Source organism: Pelodiscus sinensis, chromosome 3, assembly GCF_052426305.1.
Source record: "Pelodiscus sinensis isolate ZL-2025 chromosome 3, ASM5242630v1, whole genome shotgun sequence".
NCBI classification, from domain to species: Eukaryota; Metazoa; Chordata; order Testudines; family Trionychidae; genus Pelodiscus; species Pelodiscus sinensis.
Window position 1 is genome coordinate 97,848,911 of NC_143054.1, and position 19,094 is coordinate 97,868,004.

The window sequence follows — 19,094 nt, forward strand, 5'->3', positions numbered from 1 at the left end:
GCAGCAATGAAACTGACAAGGATTCCCAGCTCTAAGTAGCAAGTGGGAAGTGAGCTGCTTGTGCCACTCACCCAGGCTCCGAGCTGGGAACAGGGTCAGAAACCACTTGAGCTTTGACCTCCCTCTGGAAGTGGGGCGGGGGCGAGGGAGCGGGGAGGAGGGAACTCCCATGGAATTCTCACTTGGGCTCCCAGACAAGAGCAAATTCAACCCCCCAGCTCTTCACGGGAGCAGATGTAAGTAAGGCAGAGTCTACACAGACACTGCATCGTCTTAATTATACTGACATTATCCTTACATCTCACATGGAGGTGGAGTTATTTTGTGGATAGAGTAGAGCACTTATACTGGTGGAAGGAAGGCTGTAGTGAGACATACGACATAATTAGGTTGACATAAGCGATCTGAATGCAATCTGTGTAATGTAGACAAGCAGTTTGTTTTGACACTTTTATTCCACATGCTTTGCTTTTTTCAATCTGTTCAAAGACAATTTCCACAGATAAATGTCTTTGGTGCTAACAATTTTTTCTTCTTCTTAGCAAGCCAACATTTTAGAAGGGTCAAGGTTGATTAACTTAAACACTGTGTATTCCATCAGGGGTAAAATATCCTGTAGTTGAAAACCCTACTGGTAGGCAGACTTATGTTTGGCAGCTGAACAAATTCACAATCTTCATGGTCTTCAACTGGCATTTTACTTCAGTGCTTGTTTTACTGTCATTGTGTGAGGGAAATAGGAAAGCAGTGGCCCACTTTGCTGAAAAAGGTCACTTTAGCCCAAATAGACAAAACAGCAATGAGGAAAAGAGGCGGAGGAAAAGGCTGAAAAAGACAAAGCTACCCAGGATTCTAAAAGGAGTGGACAGCTTTGTTACACAAGTGATGTCAATTACACAAAGGAAAATGAAGCTTATTATTTAAACTTCTTGTTGTTGAGTTGGGAAGTGACTCTGTAACTAGAGGTAACATTTTCAAAAGTACCTAAGTGGCTTAGGAGTCTAAATCCAATTTTCAGAAGTGACTATGGGGGCCTATGTCCCATTGACTTTAATGTAGGAGCTTTATTGAAGTTCATGTGAGTCCTGCCACTCAACTCAGAGAACTTGGGATCAAGAGCTCCTTGGATTCACCAGCCAATTTGGCACTCCACAGCAAGGGAAGAAATAGTCTAGTCTACTCCCTGGACCTCCATGGCCTATATCAATGCACAACTTGTTTAAGTGAGTGGGACCAGGAGTTAGACATTAAAGAAGAAAAATCAAGAACAATCATATACAGAGGAAGCAGGAGAGGCTAAAAATACTTATTTGCATATTTTGTTTATGAAGTACTGTCAGAGCTGTACAACAAGAGAGGCAGGCATGGTTCTTATCTCATGAAGTTCATAATATTTTTAAAAGGACAGGTAATAAAGTTCGGACACAAAATATCTGGCTGGTCAGAGAATGGAACAGCCAGTCACAAAGTGGTTCATATCTATTTTCCCCTCAAAGGTTCTTAATGAATCTTAAATGGAAAAGAATAAATTCAGTTAAGTTAAGGGATCCCACAGGAACCACCTTTGCTCGCTCAATAATCCATTCATAAATTAAAGTGGAATAGAAGAAACAAAGGCACATGGAATAAGGAAGCTTGTGGATCTAAAAGGAGAAATATTTCCCATTTGGGGGGACTAGAGAAGAGTATACTGTATAACCAGAGGCTTCTGAAGGAACCAGTATTAAGTGTGTTAAAGGAAGCACCTAACAATACACATCAGCTCTTTTGCAATCTGATTATCAAAAGTGTATCCATACCTCATCTCTCGTAACCCCAGCTTGTACGCACGGAGGAGCCTCTGTCCAACTGAAATGTACCAGCTAAAAAAAGATAAATAATAGGCCCAGGGTAATGAATTGATAATAGCCCTCCTGAGGACTGCACTGACTATTGGCTTCCCCCTTCAAAGAGAGGCTTGGGAATGATTGAGAGCCTGCTCTGAGGGAGGCATCTAAGTGACACACTACACTGAAGATTCCTTTTAAAACAACCAGCAAAAGACTTTCACAAATATGTGTATGTCCGCTTGCCCCCTAGCATCCTAAATCCCAGAGGCAGTGAGGGCAGTGTGTAAATTATCCTCCCAGAGCACATTACATGTGAACAAGTGCAGTTTCAAACAAATCTCAGGGTCTGATGAAAGCCATGTACTGGACTCACTCCATTGTACTTAGAAATTACTGCACTTTCCATCAAGTATGGAACATCATCTTGTTGTTTGGGGCAGGAAGAGAAGTGAAAGGAGGTTTGAAAGAGAATGGTTACCTATTTAGGCCAGACTCTGTACAGTTCAGCTAGCCTGGCTGGACAGTGACATTCTCAGTGGAAGGAGCACCCCAACAGCAGCTGCTACTCTTCTACCTTATGAGTCAATGGCTAGGTTGGTGGTGAATCCACCAGTTCTGTTCCAGCTCTTCTCTCATACCCAGACACCACCAGGTGACAGATCTTGAGAAATTCCCAAGGGCTCTATGACTTAAAAGCACAAATTCCTCTCCATTCAATGCAGGTTTCCACAAATGTCAGGGAACTTTATGGCCCTGGAAGGGGTAGAGGAGCACTTACATCTCATGCCAGGCACATACTTTAGCTTGTAGTGGGAGGGATAGCTCAGTGGTTTGAGCATTAGCCTGCTAAACCCAGGGTTGTGAGCTTCCTTGTGGAAGCCATTTGGGGCAAAAATTTGTCAGGGATGGTACTTGGTCCTGCTGTGAAAGCAGGGCACTGGACTCAATAACTTTTCAAGGTCCCTTCCAGTTCTAGGAGATAGGCAATCTCCATTAATTTAAGTTGGGTGCCGTTGTTTTCCAGATCCTCAGCTGGTATAACTCAGCATTGCTCCAATGAAGCACAGGCTGCAGTGCTGTGTTGCAGCTGTGCCATGCCCAGGCTTGAGCTCAGGAGTAAGATTCTTTTGCCTCAACCACATGTAAGTCCCTGTGCAGAACTCCTTTGCTTGGGGAGGCTGGTAATATGGCTGTAAAAGGGCTGCAACTCCAGGAAGTATGAACTTGGTAGAGAAGCTACTGCAGAAATATAAGTAGCAGATGGATCAAAAACCCTGTTTTCAGGCAGGGACTGGAAGTGTCAGCATTGTTCGGTTCTCTGAAATTACCGTGAAACCAAATACCTTTTCAGCAATGAAGTCAGAGCACTTGGCAGATGATGAGCAGCAAGGGAGTACAGTTACCCTGGCCTCAATTCCTTAGGGAAACAAATTCATTTGCCTCACATCCCTCTGGGAACAAAGTTACGGACTAAGCATGTGAACCTGCTGATTAGGCATCTGGTTAAAGAATAAATCTTTTGAAAACAAAGCCTAAGTGCTGCTTTAACACCTGAGAGAGAGAGAACTTTGAGCAGGCTGAAAAGTGAAATCTGATACAACTGAGCTCTAAAGAAAAGGAGCATGTAGCCTGTGCACCTTCCATTCCCTTTGCTCAGTTTTTAAAGCTGACTTGGATTCATTTAAAAAGATTTGGTTGGGATGAAAGTTAGCACTTGAGTAAATTAATTCAGCATGTGTCATTGTGGAGGGGGACAGCTGCCTGTGGAGTGGCAGTGCCTGTGGAGTGGATAAAATATATCCTGCTAACTATATGAAATAAACCCAGAAGTAGGGCTCTTTATAGGCATGCTCCTTATCTCACCTCACACTTGTTAGAGTGGATAGCAAAAGGAGCTGATTCTGAAAAGAGCTTAGTATTCCCCTCCAGCTCATCCTGGCTGTGTCTAGAGTGCATCCCTTTTCCGTAAAAGGGATGCAAATTAGACAAATCGCAATTGCAAATGAAGCGGGGATTTAAATCCCTCCCGCTTCGTTTGCATAAACATGGCTGCTGTTTTTTCCCAGCTCAGAGCTTTGCCGGAAAAAAGCGCCAGTCTAGATGGGGATCTTTCGGAAAATAAAGCCTTTTCTGAAAGAGCCCTTATTCCTTTTTAAAAGAATTTTTGTGCGTTTTGCCCACAAAAACTCATGATACTACATGACGGAGCCATGTAGATTTGTTGTTTTGGAAAAGGGAAATGAAGCCACGATTTAAATGATTGTGGCTTCATTTACATTTACATGGCTGCCGCGCTGAGCCAACAAACAGCTGATCAGCTGTTTGTCGGCTCTCGCGCTAGTCTGGACGTTCCCCCTGTCGACATCAAAGCCCTTTGTCGGCAGCCCCGGTAAACCTCATTCCACGAGGAATAACGGGGCTGCTGACAAAGGACTTTGATGTCGACAGGAGGAACGTCCAGACTAGCGCGCGAGCCGACAAACAGCTGATCAGCTGTTTGTCGGCTCAGCGCGGCAGCCATGTAAATGTAAATGAAGCCGCGATCATTTAAATCGCGGCTTCATTTCCCTTTGCCTACAACCCTAATCTACATGCCTCTGCCGACAGAGGCATGTAGTCTAGACACAGCCTAAGGTACCACAGGACTACTCATAGAAAAAAGTTGATTACTGGCATTCAATTGCTTAGATTTTATGCACAAGAGTTACATATGTGCCAAATTACCTAAAAAGATTTACTGGGATGCCCTTCACACACAGATAAGATAACTCTCCATTTTACCCTATCTCTGCCTAGTATACATTACCACAGGCCATCGATCTAAGATACGCAACTTCAGCTACGCTTCTCATTCTTGTGGAGTACCAGTGTCAACAGGAGAGTGCTCATCTGTTGATTTATTGCATCTATACCATCTATACCTTTCACAGCTTTCAGAGGTGCTACTTCTTCATTTTCTTTGAGCTCATTCGTCAAGGCAAATTCTGATTTGGAATGAGTGGAATGAACCTAATTCATTCAAGTTCGGGCAGAAGAAATGCATTTGAACTCGTTCTATTTACACAATTCCAAGGCTCCATGCAAGGACATCAGATCATGGATTACATAGTCTGCCAGTTTGCTTATGTCAGTATCACAGAATGGAAGAATGAGATTTAAATGCATTGGAAAAAATGATTTAAAGATATAGGTGCTGACTCCGGGCAAGCTCTGGAGCCCAAGTACTGTTGGAGAAAAATTAGGAAAGTGCTCAGCACCCAGCAGCTGCAGCTGTTGAGCAGGCACTGAACAGCTATTGGACAGAGCTGCCGTTCAACTGTTGGGTGACTGGATGGAGGTGTTTGCGGGAGAGCAGTGAGCAATGTGCTTTGGGGGAGGGGCAGAGCTGGGGCGGGAAGAGGTGGAGTAAGGACAGTTCTTTGAGGGAAGGGGTAAAGTGGAGGCAGGGCCTTCACAGGGTGGAGCAGACACCGAGAAATATAAAAGTCAGCACCTGTATTAGAAGTACATTCTGACAATGGCATAGAAGTGATAACCCTGAATATCTGGTCCAAAGCATATTGAAGTCAGTGGATAAGCTGCAAGTGATGTCAATGTTTTTTGGACCAGGCCTTTTGTGAGTGAATTTATATTTAATGGAGATCTTGCTTTTACTTTAAAGGGGAGAGGTGATTTTGAATTATTATTGTAATCACTTTTATTATTTCAGTTTTCTATACAACCATTAATTCCAGGGATTCTTACAGGGGAAGGCAATTTTATGAAAGTTTCATCAAGAAATGCACTTTATTTTAGGTTTTTTTGTATTACAGTGTGTCCACCCTCCAACTTTCTTTACCTTTATCTTTCTGTTCAGCCTCCTTTTCTTCACACTGCTCACTTTCTTGCAGTTTAGATGCTAGTCAAAAAATTCTGATACAGAGATATCCAGTAGTGATTTTGTTCTAATCTGTAGCAACACTCGGTCTGTGACTGTCTCACAGCACAGAGATTCAGTCCAAAGCTCCTGCCAGGATAGGCCATTTTACCAAATTTATTCTACAGGGTGAACTATTAATTTTCTTCCTTTTGATGATTTTTCTTTTACCAGTATTAATTGTACAGGAAAGATGGACCCAAAGAAGTGGGTGATTCAGCCAAGTGTGGCAGCCAAGTATAATGGCTTTCCATTATTCTTCTTGAAAAGCCATTTACATTATCAGTATAAAACCTGCCAATTACTTATCATTAATCAAATTCCAATTTTAAACTATTACAACTTAGTCACTATTAAGCTTGTTAAAGCTTTATGTTCTTTCATTAGACAAATGTGAGGCTATACTCACACCAGTAGGATACAGAAAGCTATCCTTTCTTTCTCTAGTTCTGCGACTGTTCAAAAACAGAGTTTCAAGTCAGATTTTTAACGAATGAGGCAAGACAGGATAATTAATATTAAATCAGTCAAATTAATTAATGAAATACTTAATATTAATTACATAATCATCATTAATTACTATTAAATGCAGAAAGTGAAATAAAAAGACAACAGTTAGCACTTATGAAAACACACCAAATCTTTCTCTCTCTCTCACACACAGAGCAAATTTTTATTATCTATATTATGAAACTTCCCATCATGATTGTGGTCCCATTGTGCCTGACTTTGCATAGACAGATAGTAAGAGACAATACATGCCCTAAAGAACTTCTACTCTAAACAGACAAGGCAGACAAAGCTTGGAAAGGAAACTGAGGCACAGAGAAGCAATCACACACAACAGATCAGTGGCAGAGCATGCAGATTGCCTGGGACCCAGGGTACAGGCCAACGTAACAGTGAGATTTAAATTGTGCTCAGTCCTGTCCTGAACGAAATTAGAAAGTGCTACATAGGCACAGAGAGTGTTCCAACACCACAGACCTTGAATGGAAAGGTATTTGATTTTTTTCAGCGGATCAGATATAGGTTCCTGCTCTCCAGCTGAATCAGTGCCATGGTTTGTACAGCCTCTTCTGACACACATTGCTAGGGATAAGAGCTCTCTCACTTTGCTCTCCCTATCCAGTCAGAGCTTGTTCGGAGGGCCACATGGCACACTGGTTTGCAGCCAGTGCCGGAGCTGGTGAGATGAGTTATGATAGCAGTGATATCATTATGTTAAGCGAAAAACTGCTTCAAGAATTTTGTCCCAGACTTTATGACCTTTCAGATCTATTGGCAGCAGACTTACACATCTCATGACCACCACCTCCTCAGATACATCAGCCTCAATGAATGCCATGACATGAAATAGAAGGAAACCAAAGTGCTATTAGATCCAAGAAATAGCTAATCTGGTCTTCAAATGAATGAAGGCTTTAAAAGAAAACAAGGAAATCCACACCTCGTTACTATCCCATTGGGATTCATGTACAACGAGGTCTAGAAATGGTAGAATAACTATGGAAAGTTCTGAATGAAGAAGAAAGAGGAGAAAGAAGGAAGATGGAGATAGAAAAAGGAGAATGAAGCTTCTCCCTCTAGTATTCTTTCTTCTCTCCTCCCCCTTTTCTTCTGAAATTATCTTTAATTCTTCCCTGCTCTTCTTCTCTTGTGTTATCTCTCAAACTTTTAAAATCTTTTCCCCACCTTTTGAAAGCCTCCATTCTTTACACTAAGCAACAGATTTAAAGATCTTTCTGTGCCCTAACCTTTCAAGGGTGAAAATAACTTACATTTCTTCCAGCTACTGTTGTATCACAACCCCCCCCCCCCCCATGGTGGGAGTGGGGGGCTCACAGCAGGAGCTTGGGGGGGGTGTGATACAACAGTATCTGTAAGAAATGTAAATGTGGGATGCAGTGCAGGAGGGCTTGGAGTAGGGGATTGAGGAGGGTGTGGGGGAGCTTAGGGCAGGGAGTTGGGAGGTGTGGGGAGCTCAGGGAAGGTTGGGGATATGAGGGGTACAGAAGTCAGGGCAGGCTTTGGGAGGTATCAGGGGTTCAGGACTGGAGTTGGAGGATGCAGGCTGTCAGGGCAGGCAGGGACTCAGGTCATAGGAATGCGTATGTGTGCGCAGAAGTCAGGGCGGGGGGTTGGGGGAGTTGGGAGAGCTGAGGGCTGGAAGTGCAGTGACCATGTCGCCTGGCTGCCAGATTCCTGAGTCTGGAGTCTGGCTGCTCTATGGCCATGCTGTCCTGGGATCTTGTCTCTCCCACCCCAGCTGTGCAGCGCTGGGAGTGGGGGCCAGGGATGGTGTTGGCTTGGGCTCCTGTGAGGGAGGATGGTAGAAGGGGGGAGGAGGGAGGCAGAAGGGGAAGGATGGGCAACCCATGCCCAGCACTGGCACTGGAACCTAAGGGGAGTGTCCAGAGACACTCCCTCCCCCCCCACTAGCCATTCTCCTACTGGTGCTTACTTTCACCTTTGCCTGTTCTACCTTGTGAAATGTCCCGTTTGCTATTCACTTCTCACTCAGACAAATTTCCCACTGACTTCAGCATATGGTCCATTGTGTCCAAACAAAAGGCTTCCTTGTTTCTTGGTTAGGTTGAAGGAAAGATTAGTTAATAGCATGTTCCAAACATGTTTTGATTCTGCCTGGTTTAGCTAGTCCCATCCGTTCAGCACATATCATCCCTGCAGCCGTTCCTGTGTGCAAGGCTTAGATATTTGGGCTTGATCCTGGAAGGGATGGAGCCCTGGCAGCTCCAGCCAATGCCAGTCACAGTTCCAGCTGCCCAGCACCTCTGAAGTGTCAGACTGAGAAAGTGAGATGGGACGAGGTTTTAAGTGACATCTTATCTGACCTGCAGTCAGCCAGTCAGCCAGATCATCTTCTCTGGAAAGCTGCTTAAAATTGTACTTACTTTTATTACACTGCCCAAGCAATTAAGAAAATGAGTAGCCATCCCAGAGAACTGGCATTTTCTAAGACATATTCATCTTCAGATCTTATTTATTTTTTCGTAACAGAAGCACAGTCATACTAAAGAACCTAATCTTGGAACATATTCCTAGATCTGGGAATGTGACAGTACAAGAAAGGGAGTACTGTAGGCAGAATCCATCAAAGGAAATACTAGTTCACATGAAATCAGTTGTAAATATTTATTCCAAAGCCTTTAGGCTGCCCAATTACAGGAATCCCAGACACTGGCTTTAGTTAGCAAAGAAGCATGTAGTAATTCTGCAGCCTCATCATCAGCCTGCTCCTCTGAGCTATATCTTAAACTCAGCTGTCAGCTTCATATATGCTGCTGCTTCTTTGGTTTAGCCCCTGTGGCGTGTGTGTGCAGAAAGCCACTGGTGTGTACTGAGACAAAATATCTGCCTAGAAATGAGAAATGCATAGTTTGCATAAACACCATGTTTTGAAACGTGCATAAAAACATGAAGCTGGGATTTTTCTTTCCTCCTGAGACTTCCCTTTTGCTTGACCTAAATTATTAATGTAAACTTTCTCAGTGAAAAAGGATTAAAGATATGGTTTCCCTTATCAGGTTTCAGATCCACAAATCCGGAATTCATGCCATAAACTTATAACATAAAACATTCTCTCTCTCTTTCTCTCTCTTGGATGGCTACTTTCCTGTTTCATTTACCATTCATTTATCTTTTTCACATCTTGAATAAATTTGTGTTTGCTCATGTTTTTAAAGTAATGAGTTAACTGAGCTTACAGTATCACAGCCTGTATTTAAATGGCTTGGACAGTTGAGCATTTGCCCAGTTACAAACGTCTTTTTTTTTTTTTGGTTGTGTCATGTTATTTCATAAGGTCATATGTCATAAGATATTGTCCAAAGTCTTTTTCCCAAAAAGGTGGCAAGGTCAGGAAGGAAAGTAATGCAAATACCCCAAACCAGCCCTAACTGAAACCATCTGGTAGCAATTTAGGCAGATGTAAATAAGATGGATAATGGCTCTCTCCTGGGAGGCTTGCCAGGTAAATTTCAATAATTTATGTGCAGTTTTACAATATGCAATGACCATATCAAATGATAGAATCAAATTCTATTGGTTGTTCTGTTAGGTTCTGAAGAGTAAAAGGGATCACAACTTAAAGCCAGAAGAAACTGCATGTTGTTAAGTCTTTATGTTCATAAAAGTTAAGATATCAGTATTGAGAAAAACAGAAGCTCTTTAGAGACATAGGAATTGCCTTACTAAACCAAATCGGTGGCCCATCTAATTGCATATAATGTCTCTGATGGCAACAGCCAGTGCAAGGATATTTTAGAACAAAATGCAACCCTTCATAATGTATGTAACTGTACAACTATGTACACCAGGAGCATAATTTCTTCCTGAACTTCCAACCTCACCTACTGGTGGTCCTCTTGGACCATGAGGGATGAGAATGCTTACAGTAGCTTTTGGAAGTGAATCCAAGCTAGTATTACTGCAGATGCTTTTCTTCTTCACATAGATGACAAATAATTTTTCATTTGTTTTGTTTTTTTGAAACTGCAGGGGCACTGTTAGCTTTCAATTCATGCTTTTGTCTGAACATTTTGTACCTACTCTGTTTATAATGAACTGTTAAGATTATTGCAAAGGAAAACAACAGGTGTAGTAAACTGAAAATCCTTTGAATGCATCTTTAAACACAGAGAAGATTTCAAGTTGATGATGTCACATCCTATTTGCTGCGGCAGTATTCCACAGCTGTCAGTGCCACGGGTTATTCCTAGGCATTGCATAACATTCTACATCCTTTGACATTTGTTACCTTTTCATTTCAATCACTCCTTTGTTACCCTGATCTTCAGATGATCATCCGATTCTCTGAATCACATACTGTGGTTTCAGAATCCCAAGGGAGCAAGTGCTTTATCATCAAAAACTGGTTTAGACTTTTTTTTTTTAAAGTAAGCTCAGGAAGAGTGACAGAATGACACATGAATTTGAAATTAGAGACGATAATTAAAACTATAATGTCTGAGTATCCTTTCAGCCTAGTGAAAATCTAATGAGCATTGCCAGTCCTTTGTCTATAACTATTTCAGAACATGTGGCAAGAAACCACAGGGGAATGCATTTGATGAAAACAATATGCTGTATTTGAAATGAAAACACCAATAATATAATACAAGACAATAAAATATAAAACTCAAAATAAATGGATTATTGCCTGCAGTCCTGGCAGGCCTAATCTGGATTGAAATAATTTTGTAGAATAGGACATAAAAGCACTTGTGACCTAAAGGATGAGCTTTTTGGTTTCAAGGCACTGAACTGGAACTCAAACAATCTGGTTTCAGTTCTCAGTTCTACCGTAAAGTCTCTGTATAATCAATGGAAAGTCACTTTGAATCTGATCCAATGTCCTTTGAAGCCAATGGGAATCCATCTCTCTCTATTTCAGTTGCCTATCTGTACAATGGGGGAAATAATTAGAACTCTGAGCAGACACAAAAATGTATATCCCCATCCTATCCATGATCCGCAAAAATCGTCTGTGGATATCAATGGATTTTCAGGACTCTACGGAAGAGCGATGGGTGGCCTGAGGGTCTGAAGCACCTCCTGCACCAGAGCATGACAGCGGAGAGCCATGTGGGCAGCTGTGGGGAATCCTGCTCAGAGTTGCAGACCCTCCACTTGCCCTTGGCTGGTGTGATGAGGACATGGCCAGGGGATGCACTCAACCCTTTCCTTGTGCACCATGCAGAGGTGGAGGGTCCTCCATGCCTCCCCACAGCTTCCCAGCTGGGCTCCACACTAGCCCAGCCTTGCTAGAGGGTGGGGGGGATGACCTGTGGAGCTGCCTGGGTGCTGCTCAGACCCCCTGCCCAGGGCAGGTGGAGAGTCAGCCATGGCTCCCTACAGCTTACCACCCTTCCCAGGTGCTCAACCCCCCAGGGCAGATGGAAGGACCTAGAGTCTCCATGCAAGTCTCCTTGATCCAATTCCAACCAGGGGAGGCAGCTGGGAGCCACAGCCCAGCCATAGTAAGAGCTAGGTAGATAGCTGTGGGGACCTGTGGCAGACCCTCCACCTGGGTGGGGCGTGGAGCCTGAGCAGTCCCCGGCCTCTCTCCCTGCCCTCAGACACCCAGCTAATGGCAAGTGTAGGATCCGCACTACAGTTCTTCACAACTGTCTGCCTGGCCTTTTCCTTCAGAGTCCTGTGCAGATACAACATTTGTATCCACATCCATGCACGGCAGAAATCGTCCATGGATATTCGTGGATATAAAGCAGAGATCTGTGGATTTGCAGAGTTCTAGAAATAATGCTTCCTTTCTCCTGACTATCTTGTCTATTTAGATTGAGGAATCAAAGAAATTTTCTTTTTATTGTACTTCATGAAGTTGCTGGTCATCTTTTTCAGATAAAGCCCCATTTCTCTGGGCTAATTTGTTTATCTGGGTTCTTTTCATATCATGTCATATAGAGAAATTTATAATTTACAAAAGTTGATTGCAAAGATTTATACAAAAGAGTTTTTTTGTTTCCTAATTGGCCAGAAGCCGTTGCTGCTTTTGAAGTTCTCTTTCTATCCATAGCAGGTTTTCTAGAAAGTTGAGAAAAATGCTGCCCAACTTGAAATGGTATGATAGGAGAGTAGGTCAATTAAAGTTAGTTTTGATCTCTAAATAAGTTGGAACATTTTCTATGTTGAATAGCTGGCCAATCACATGTATTCCATGGCTCTCCAAATTTTTAAGGCTCTTCTTTTTGCATGTTGGGTAAAAATCTAGATTATTTGCAATGTGTGTCATTGGCAAAAGAAAAGAATTTGCCTTACCCCTAGTTGTATGTGAAACTCTAGACCAACCTTTTCCAAAGGATGTGCATATATTTTTAGATGGTGTGATTTATTTTTAAAATCTATGATAGTTTAGCAATGTTTAAACTGCCACAATTTTCTTGCTTTAGCTGAATTAGAGCATACCCAATCCTCTGCTCCTTTGAGAGGGCTGGGGTCCCTGATTTTGGTTGGGTCCTCTACTTTAGATGCTACTGAAATCCCAGCAATAATAAATAAGAAAAAATATCACATCATATTTGATTCAATGAACTTAGTGCATTGGTTTCCCCAGATGTCTCATGTATTTTTCTCTTGCCATTCTCTGGTGGACTTCTGAGGATGAGTCCAGAACACTAGTTTGACACAGGGTTGACTCTACCTCTAACAATCTCCCGAGATAGTCAAATACAATACAATATTTGTAACCAGTTCAGCATAACAGCAGTTAATTTGCTATAAGCCCATATCATTCTCAACAACACATTCACATTAAGAACAGGCAGTTTTCTTCCCTTAATACGGCATGTCTTTCAAAGTCTGACACAGGTATTTTGCAGGTGATATTTGTGTGTTGGGCTTTTTTTGTGAATGGGGAATGATGTAGTCAAAAGATGTATCAATGAGTACATTTACATACAGATACAAATGAGAGGTTTTTTTCTACTTTTGTGATTCTAAATTAATTTTATTGATTTTTAGAAAGACCTCATCTGTCTTTGTAACAGTAGCAAAAGAAAGAAAGAAAGAAAGAAAGAAAATCTGATAAATTGAAACTCCTCGGGATTACAGCATCTTTCAAAAAAGCCTGCCATTTTTGACAGAATCATGTCTAAACCACGGTTTTACTTTCGAAATGGCACTTTTTCGAAAGAGTGCCATTATGCAATTATGCAAATGAACTGCAGGATATTTAAATCCCCGCTTCATTTGCAATTTCGAAGTGTCTAATTTACATCCCTCTGTCGAAAGAGGGATGTACTCTAGACACAGCCTAGGATATTTTCTCCAGATACAACACTCATTAAAAAAAAAAACCTCGAAAGGGAATTTTACAGAAGATTAGGATGCTTCATCCTGCAGACAGTTCTCCTACCTCACAGACTATAGAGAAGCTTCTCACATTAAATTGTCTTATTACTGTACCAGAAAATAGAATACAATGTTTAACCTGAAATATGGGATAGTCTAGAGTAGACAGTACTGGGTCCTGCCATGAGGGTAGGGGACTGGACTCGATGACCTCTCGAGGTCCTTTCTAGTTCTAGTATTCTGTGATTCTATGATATGAACTGCAAGTGAATCTTCCCCCCACCCTTTTAATAATGGACTTATTTTTATCTAGACATCTTTTGGAAGCTTTGGATCCCAGGCAAGCCTTATCGATGAGAAAAGTGTCAAATGTAAATGTATCAAAATAATTTACTTAGATTTTAAGCTGGTTAAGGCAAGAACTGTTTTGTGTTTTGTGCCTCCACAGTGCCTATTGCTCAATCTACAATTTCTCAACAAATAATAATAATTAATAATAACAAACGTGAACAAGCACGTTTTTTTCCAACAAGCCTTTGCATGACAAACGGCTTGTATTTTTTTCCAGTTCTGCCCTTTAAATTTTGCCATTTGATGCACTGAATTTGCTCATAATTCAAGGACTGGAAAAGGCTTCACTGTTTTGGCCAGAGGGTTAAATGGAATGACCATGATACAGAGAATGAGTGAGTGAGTGAGTGAGTGAGTGAGTGAGTGAGTGGATGAATGAATGAATGAATGAATGAATGAATGAAACAGTTTATTTAGTTCTGCTCCAGTTTGCTTAAAGAGTGATCTTATATTTGTAATCCTCCAGTAACTTCTCTCCATGGAAGAGTCCCTACTGTCAGCTTGTCTCTGATGCTTAGCATCTTTGCTCCTGCTCTGCAGAGGTCTATTCTGAAACTCCTATCCTGTTGTCCATGGGAATGACTTTGTTGCCTTAAGCAGAGCCTAATGGACAGTGAGCATTACTGTGTCCCCAAAGAGTCAGGGAAGCACAATGAATGCTGTTACAGTAGTGACATGGCACTTCAGACATACATTTTCAAGAGACAGTAGCAGTCAAATCTATCGTCCCGCAGCTCCCCATCTAAAAGAATGAGCTGCAATCATTCTGCCGCACTAACCAACAGAGAAGTGGACAAACCCCAAGAAATTTAAGTGACAGGTGTCTAGTAATTCTGCAAACTGTCTGCTACTTTCCTCCTGCTGTTAGCTGCAATTACAGGTTATGGCTATGTGGCAAATTATAAACTGACAGAGTCTGCTGAGCACATGAGCACCTTTTTGCAAGGCGAGGAATGAAGAGAGTAATGCAGCATTTCAGATTAGTGAATGAAAGGTGTAGACCAAGTCACATCCATACATGGGGGTGGTGTGGGTGGGGAGGTGGGAGAGTGGAGAGTGAGAGATGCTGCAACATCCCCAAACTCTGACTAAGAGTGTTTTATTTTGTTTTGATTACCCAGTTCTACTGCATCAAGCTCTGTGATATAGCTGCTATTGAGATATACATTCCACAACAAATGTTGCTTACATCATCCCATTCCCCCCTTTGCATGCAATTTCATGGCTCTCGGTGTAGTGTAAAATTAGCAGTTCTTGCTACCACTTACAGCAGGACATTATTACTAAAGCTCTTTCCTGCTCCAATGACTCCCCCTTACAGTGGCATGTAAAAGAAAGAAAGAAAGAAAGAACAAAGGAAAATCCTTACCCTCTTTTTAAAAAATTGAAAGGCTGAGCACTTCTTGACCGGGAATCCATTCATGTCTTTGTTGACCATTTTCCACAATTAGGAGTATACAGTGATAGATCCAGTCTGGCACTTGCTTAGTTAGTGCATCTGTTATCCTCAGTATCTCTTCTCCAGACAGTTAATGAAGACAGAGTACGACTGGAGAATCGCAGGCAGTGCTCAACCGACTACCTTTCACACATTCACTCTGCTGCACCAGCTACTGCAGCTGCCGCAGCAGCAGCCTTTTCCAGCTTTGGGATACAATAGCAATCAGCTGTGTTTAAACATTCCTTAAATGCATAAATATAAACACCTATACAATCCAGTGGCAGCCCACAGCCCACAGGTAGCAAAGCTCAGGCTAGGTAGATCTCCCACAAATCCGTGCCTTTCCTCTGAATGTGCTACAGGCACCTCATGTTTTATAAGCACTCGGGCTAATGCATTCTTTTTGCTCCTCTTCTTTTTCAGGTGAATGATGTGATTCACTGCTGTCTGAGACAAGAGCTGCTTTTGATTGGGCAAGTTCCAGTGGGAGCTGCAATTCAGCAACAGCAGAGCGAGAGAGAGAGAGAGAGAGGGAGATGCACAGGAAGGAGCAGCAGTGCACAAACAACCTTACTGGGGATGGGAGGAAGGCTCTGGGCACAAAGTATCAAAAAGCCATAGGATGATGCTGAAAGCTCTTGTTTTACATTTGTACTACCTCAGTATAAAATAAAAGAAGGGAAGACTTCAGTCAGTTAAAAATTTACTATCTCTGGTTTTGTTATCAAAGCACTAGTTTAGATTATATTATTCTGAAAAAAAAAGCCTTTGCATGCAATTGCGGGGAGCCTTAAAGCTGCATAGGAAGTTTGAGTATAAAGAAAGCAGCGATTCCCATGGAATACCATTGCCACATTTGTTGTAGAGATACAGAAAAGAGATACGTACAAATTTAATCAGGTTTATTAAGGCTTGGTCCTGCCTTGAGGGCGGGGGGCTGGACTTGATGACCTCTTGAGGCCCCTTCCAGTCCTATGATTCTATGATTCTATGTTCCTTTCAAAAGCATAGATTCATAGAATTTAAGATCAGGAGGGATCATTATATCATTGAGACTACTCCTGTAACTCACAACCCATTGATATCACCCATTTAAACCTATATTAAATTCAATAACTTGTCTTTGGCTAACACATGCCTTCTAGAGAAGCAGTCAGTCTGGACTTAACATCAAGAGGTGGAGAATTTTCCTTAGTATTTTATTCCAATGGCTAATCACACTCACTGTTAAAAAATGATGCTTTATTACTAATTTGAATTTGTCTGGCTTTAGCTTCCAACCCTTTGTTCTTTTTGTGTCTTTTCTCAACTGCTCAATCTTCTTTCTGATAAGTTAAACAGATGGAGCTCTTCAAATATCTCACTTCAAGACATTTTCTCCAGTCCTCAAATCACTTTTGTGGCTCTTCTCTGCTCTGTCTTCATTTTTTCAACAAAAAGTTGGACACTGGAACTCTAGGTATGATTCCAATATTGGTCTCACTAGTGCTGTGTACCGAGGCAAAACCACCTCCCTACTCCTAATTATTACTCCCTTATTTACATATGCATGGGTTTGGTACAGGAGCACTCTGTGAGCTCAGGTTCATGTGAATGGGCCTAACTTACCAAGAGATCCAGGCAAACTGTATGTCATCTGCAAATTTTATCAACAGTGATTTTCTATTTACCTCCAGATCATTGAAGAAAATGTCAAATTGCATCTGTACTCCTTCTAGCCTTTTAAATCTGGCACCTGTCACACTAGCAAGATTGGATTTATGTATGTATGTATTTATTTATTTAATTAACTATTCCTGGTGCCGGGGGTTCTGCCTTCAAAGCCTGATCAGGGACATAACTGGTAGGCCTTTTTTGGGGTGTTCCCCCCTAGATTTTGACATACTTTCAACAGTACCTATTACCAGCTAGCATTAAAGACATGGCTATTTCAAAATAGTGTTGTCATTTTAAAATGTCTCAGGAGTTGTTCTCTGAGTCAGGTGAGTTTGTGTTAGGTGAAAGTATGATTACTTTAAGCAACATAGCCTAGCCCCCACAGAGAGATCCAGATTTTGACAAGAATTCTTGGCAGAAATTCTTTTATCTCCATGGGCTCAAAAAATTCCCTATGCATTGCCATGTGTCTCCCAGGCAGGGCAGCTCCAATAATTAAATGAGAAAGAAGCATACAACCTCTTGTTCACAGCATTTAACTTCAAACGCAAGGTATAAACATGGAATAGGAAACTCACAAGTGTAGCTGCCCCCTCAGCAGAGTTTCACTGTCAGTGTCCGAGAACACCAAAGTCTTTCATATACTTGGTGGCCTGCCAGATGCACCATAAGCATAAAAGCTAGTACTGCAGGTGTGTCAGATACTAAGCAGTAAACTCTCATGCTCTTCAACTAAGATGGGAGTTTTTATTAAGTCTGTCTGAAAAAGAAATCATTAAGCCCTGGAGGGCAGTCCAGGGGACACAGACCCTAATCTCTCAAATCTTCTTCAATTATTTATTATTTGTATTACCATAGAACTGAGACACCCTTGTAACGGATCAGGACATCATTTTGCTATGTGCTGCATAGACACCGAACAGCAAGATGGTCCCTGCTGCACCAGACCACTTACAGTGTGAGTGTAAGGCAACAGAGAAGAGTAGATATGATACAGAAGATAAGGGAGCCGTTGGAAACAATGAGACTATATCAGTCAGTATGAGGGCAAAGGTCTCAGCACAACAGCAGCTTATCATTCTTCTTTTTTGGAGAGAAAGTCTGAGGTATTTGGTCTAGCAGACCTGAATTTGATTCTCCCTGTTTTGTTCACATTGTTGCCCAAACCTATGGGAAGAACATATAATATGGTTATAAATAGCTTGTTGATGATAAACATTGGATTCTCAAACAGGAGCTGTGCAATAGTTGCTTACAATCCACAAGCACTCTGTCTTTTCCATTCCTGGGAGAGAAATGTCGATCATTTCCATCAACAGTTCATCCTATATTTCCCTACTAGTTTCATCAGCCAGTAAAGCAAACTAACAAACCAAAAAACATGGATCCTGTGCATGGTTTGTTGCATAGAATGCCTGTGAAACTGTGCAAGACTAACTGAAATTCAAATAAAGAAGCCCAGACATATAGGTCATTGTTCTAGCTCCCTGAAGCCAGATAGTTCAATCCGAATATAGTCTCATCTTACCAGCTTTGCAATAGGCCAGTTCATGACACTTCCCTAAATTGCTGGTTGATCTGTTTGGTCAGAACTCTGCCATGCTCTACATGTATCTGATGGTCAAACTCCTTTACCAGAGGCTGAGCTCTGTTCTGCAGCTAGCTCCCACTTCTTGCCTCCAGTTTGCTGCTCAGATACTGTTAACTGTACCTTTTTTGTGATTACCACTGTCCTCTGCAGCCACTTCCTCTTCCTGATCATTATGCATAATCCCTGTTGACCAGATACTGCTTTGGGTCCTTAAGCTGTCATCCATTCCTTGCTCTCCAGGTCATTCAAAGGAAAGAGGAAGATAGCAGTCAGCCAAAACTGAGTGTGAAAGATGTATGTAGAATTTACTTCAGAAATGAATAACTTGACATAAATAAAGAAAATAAAGTTTGTAAACTGGGATGCTGGTTTAGAACGATCAGAATGTCAGACACTTAAAACTTTACTTAGATGATTTTGGAGTTTCCAGCACTGTGGTATCTGAGTGCTGATAGATTTGTGAAGCATGTTTGGCTT

The 19,094-nt window shown here is 41.8% G+C and overlaps 1 protein-coding gene across 1 annotated transcript in view; it reads right to left on the minus strand.

Moving 5' to 3' along the window:
• The window catches only part of LOC149524682 (uncharacterized), a 73,270-nt gene extending 57,289 nt beyond the window's left edge, over nucleotides 1-15,981 (minus strand). The window contains exon 1 of the mRNA XM_089777264.1: nucleotides 15,299-15,981. Coding sequence (XP_089633390.1) covers nucleotides 15,299-15,367 — 69 coding nt within the window. The 5' untranslated portion in view covers nucleotides 15,368-15,981. The remainder of the gene's footprint in view (nucleotides 1-15,298) is intronic.
• Between the last annotated feature and the right edge of the window lie 3,113 nt (nucleotides 15,982-19,094).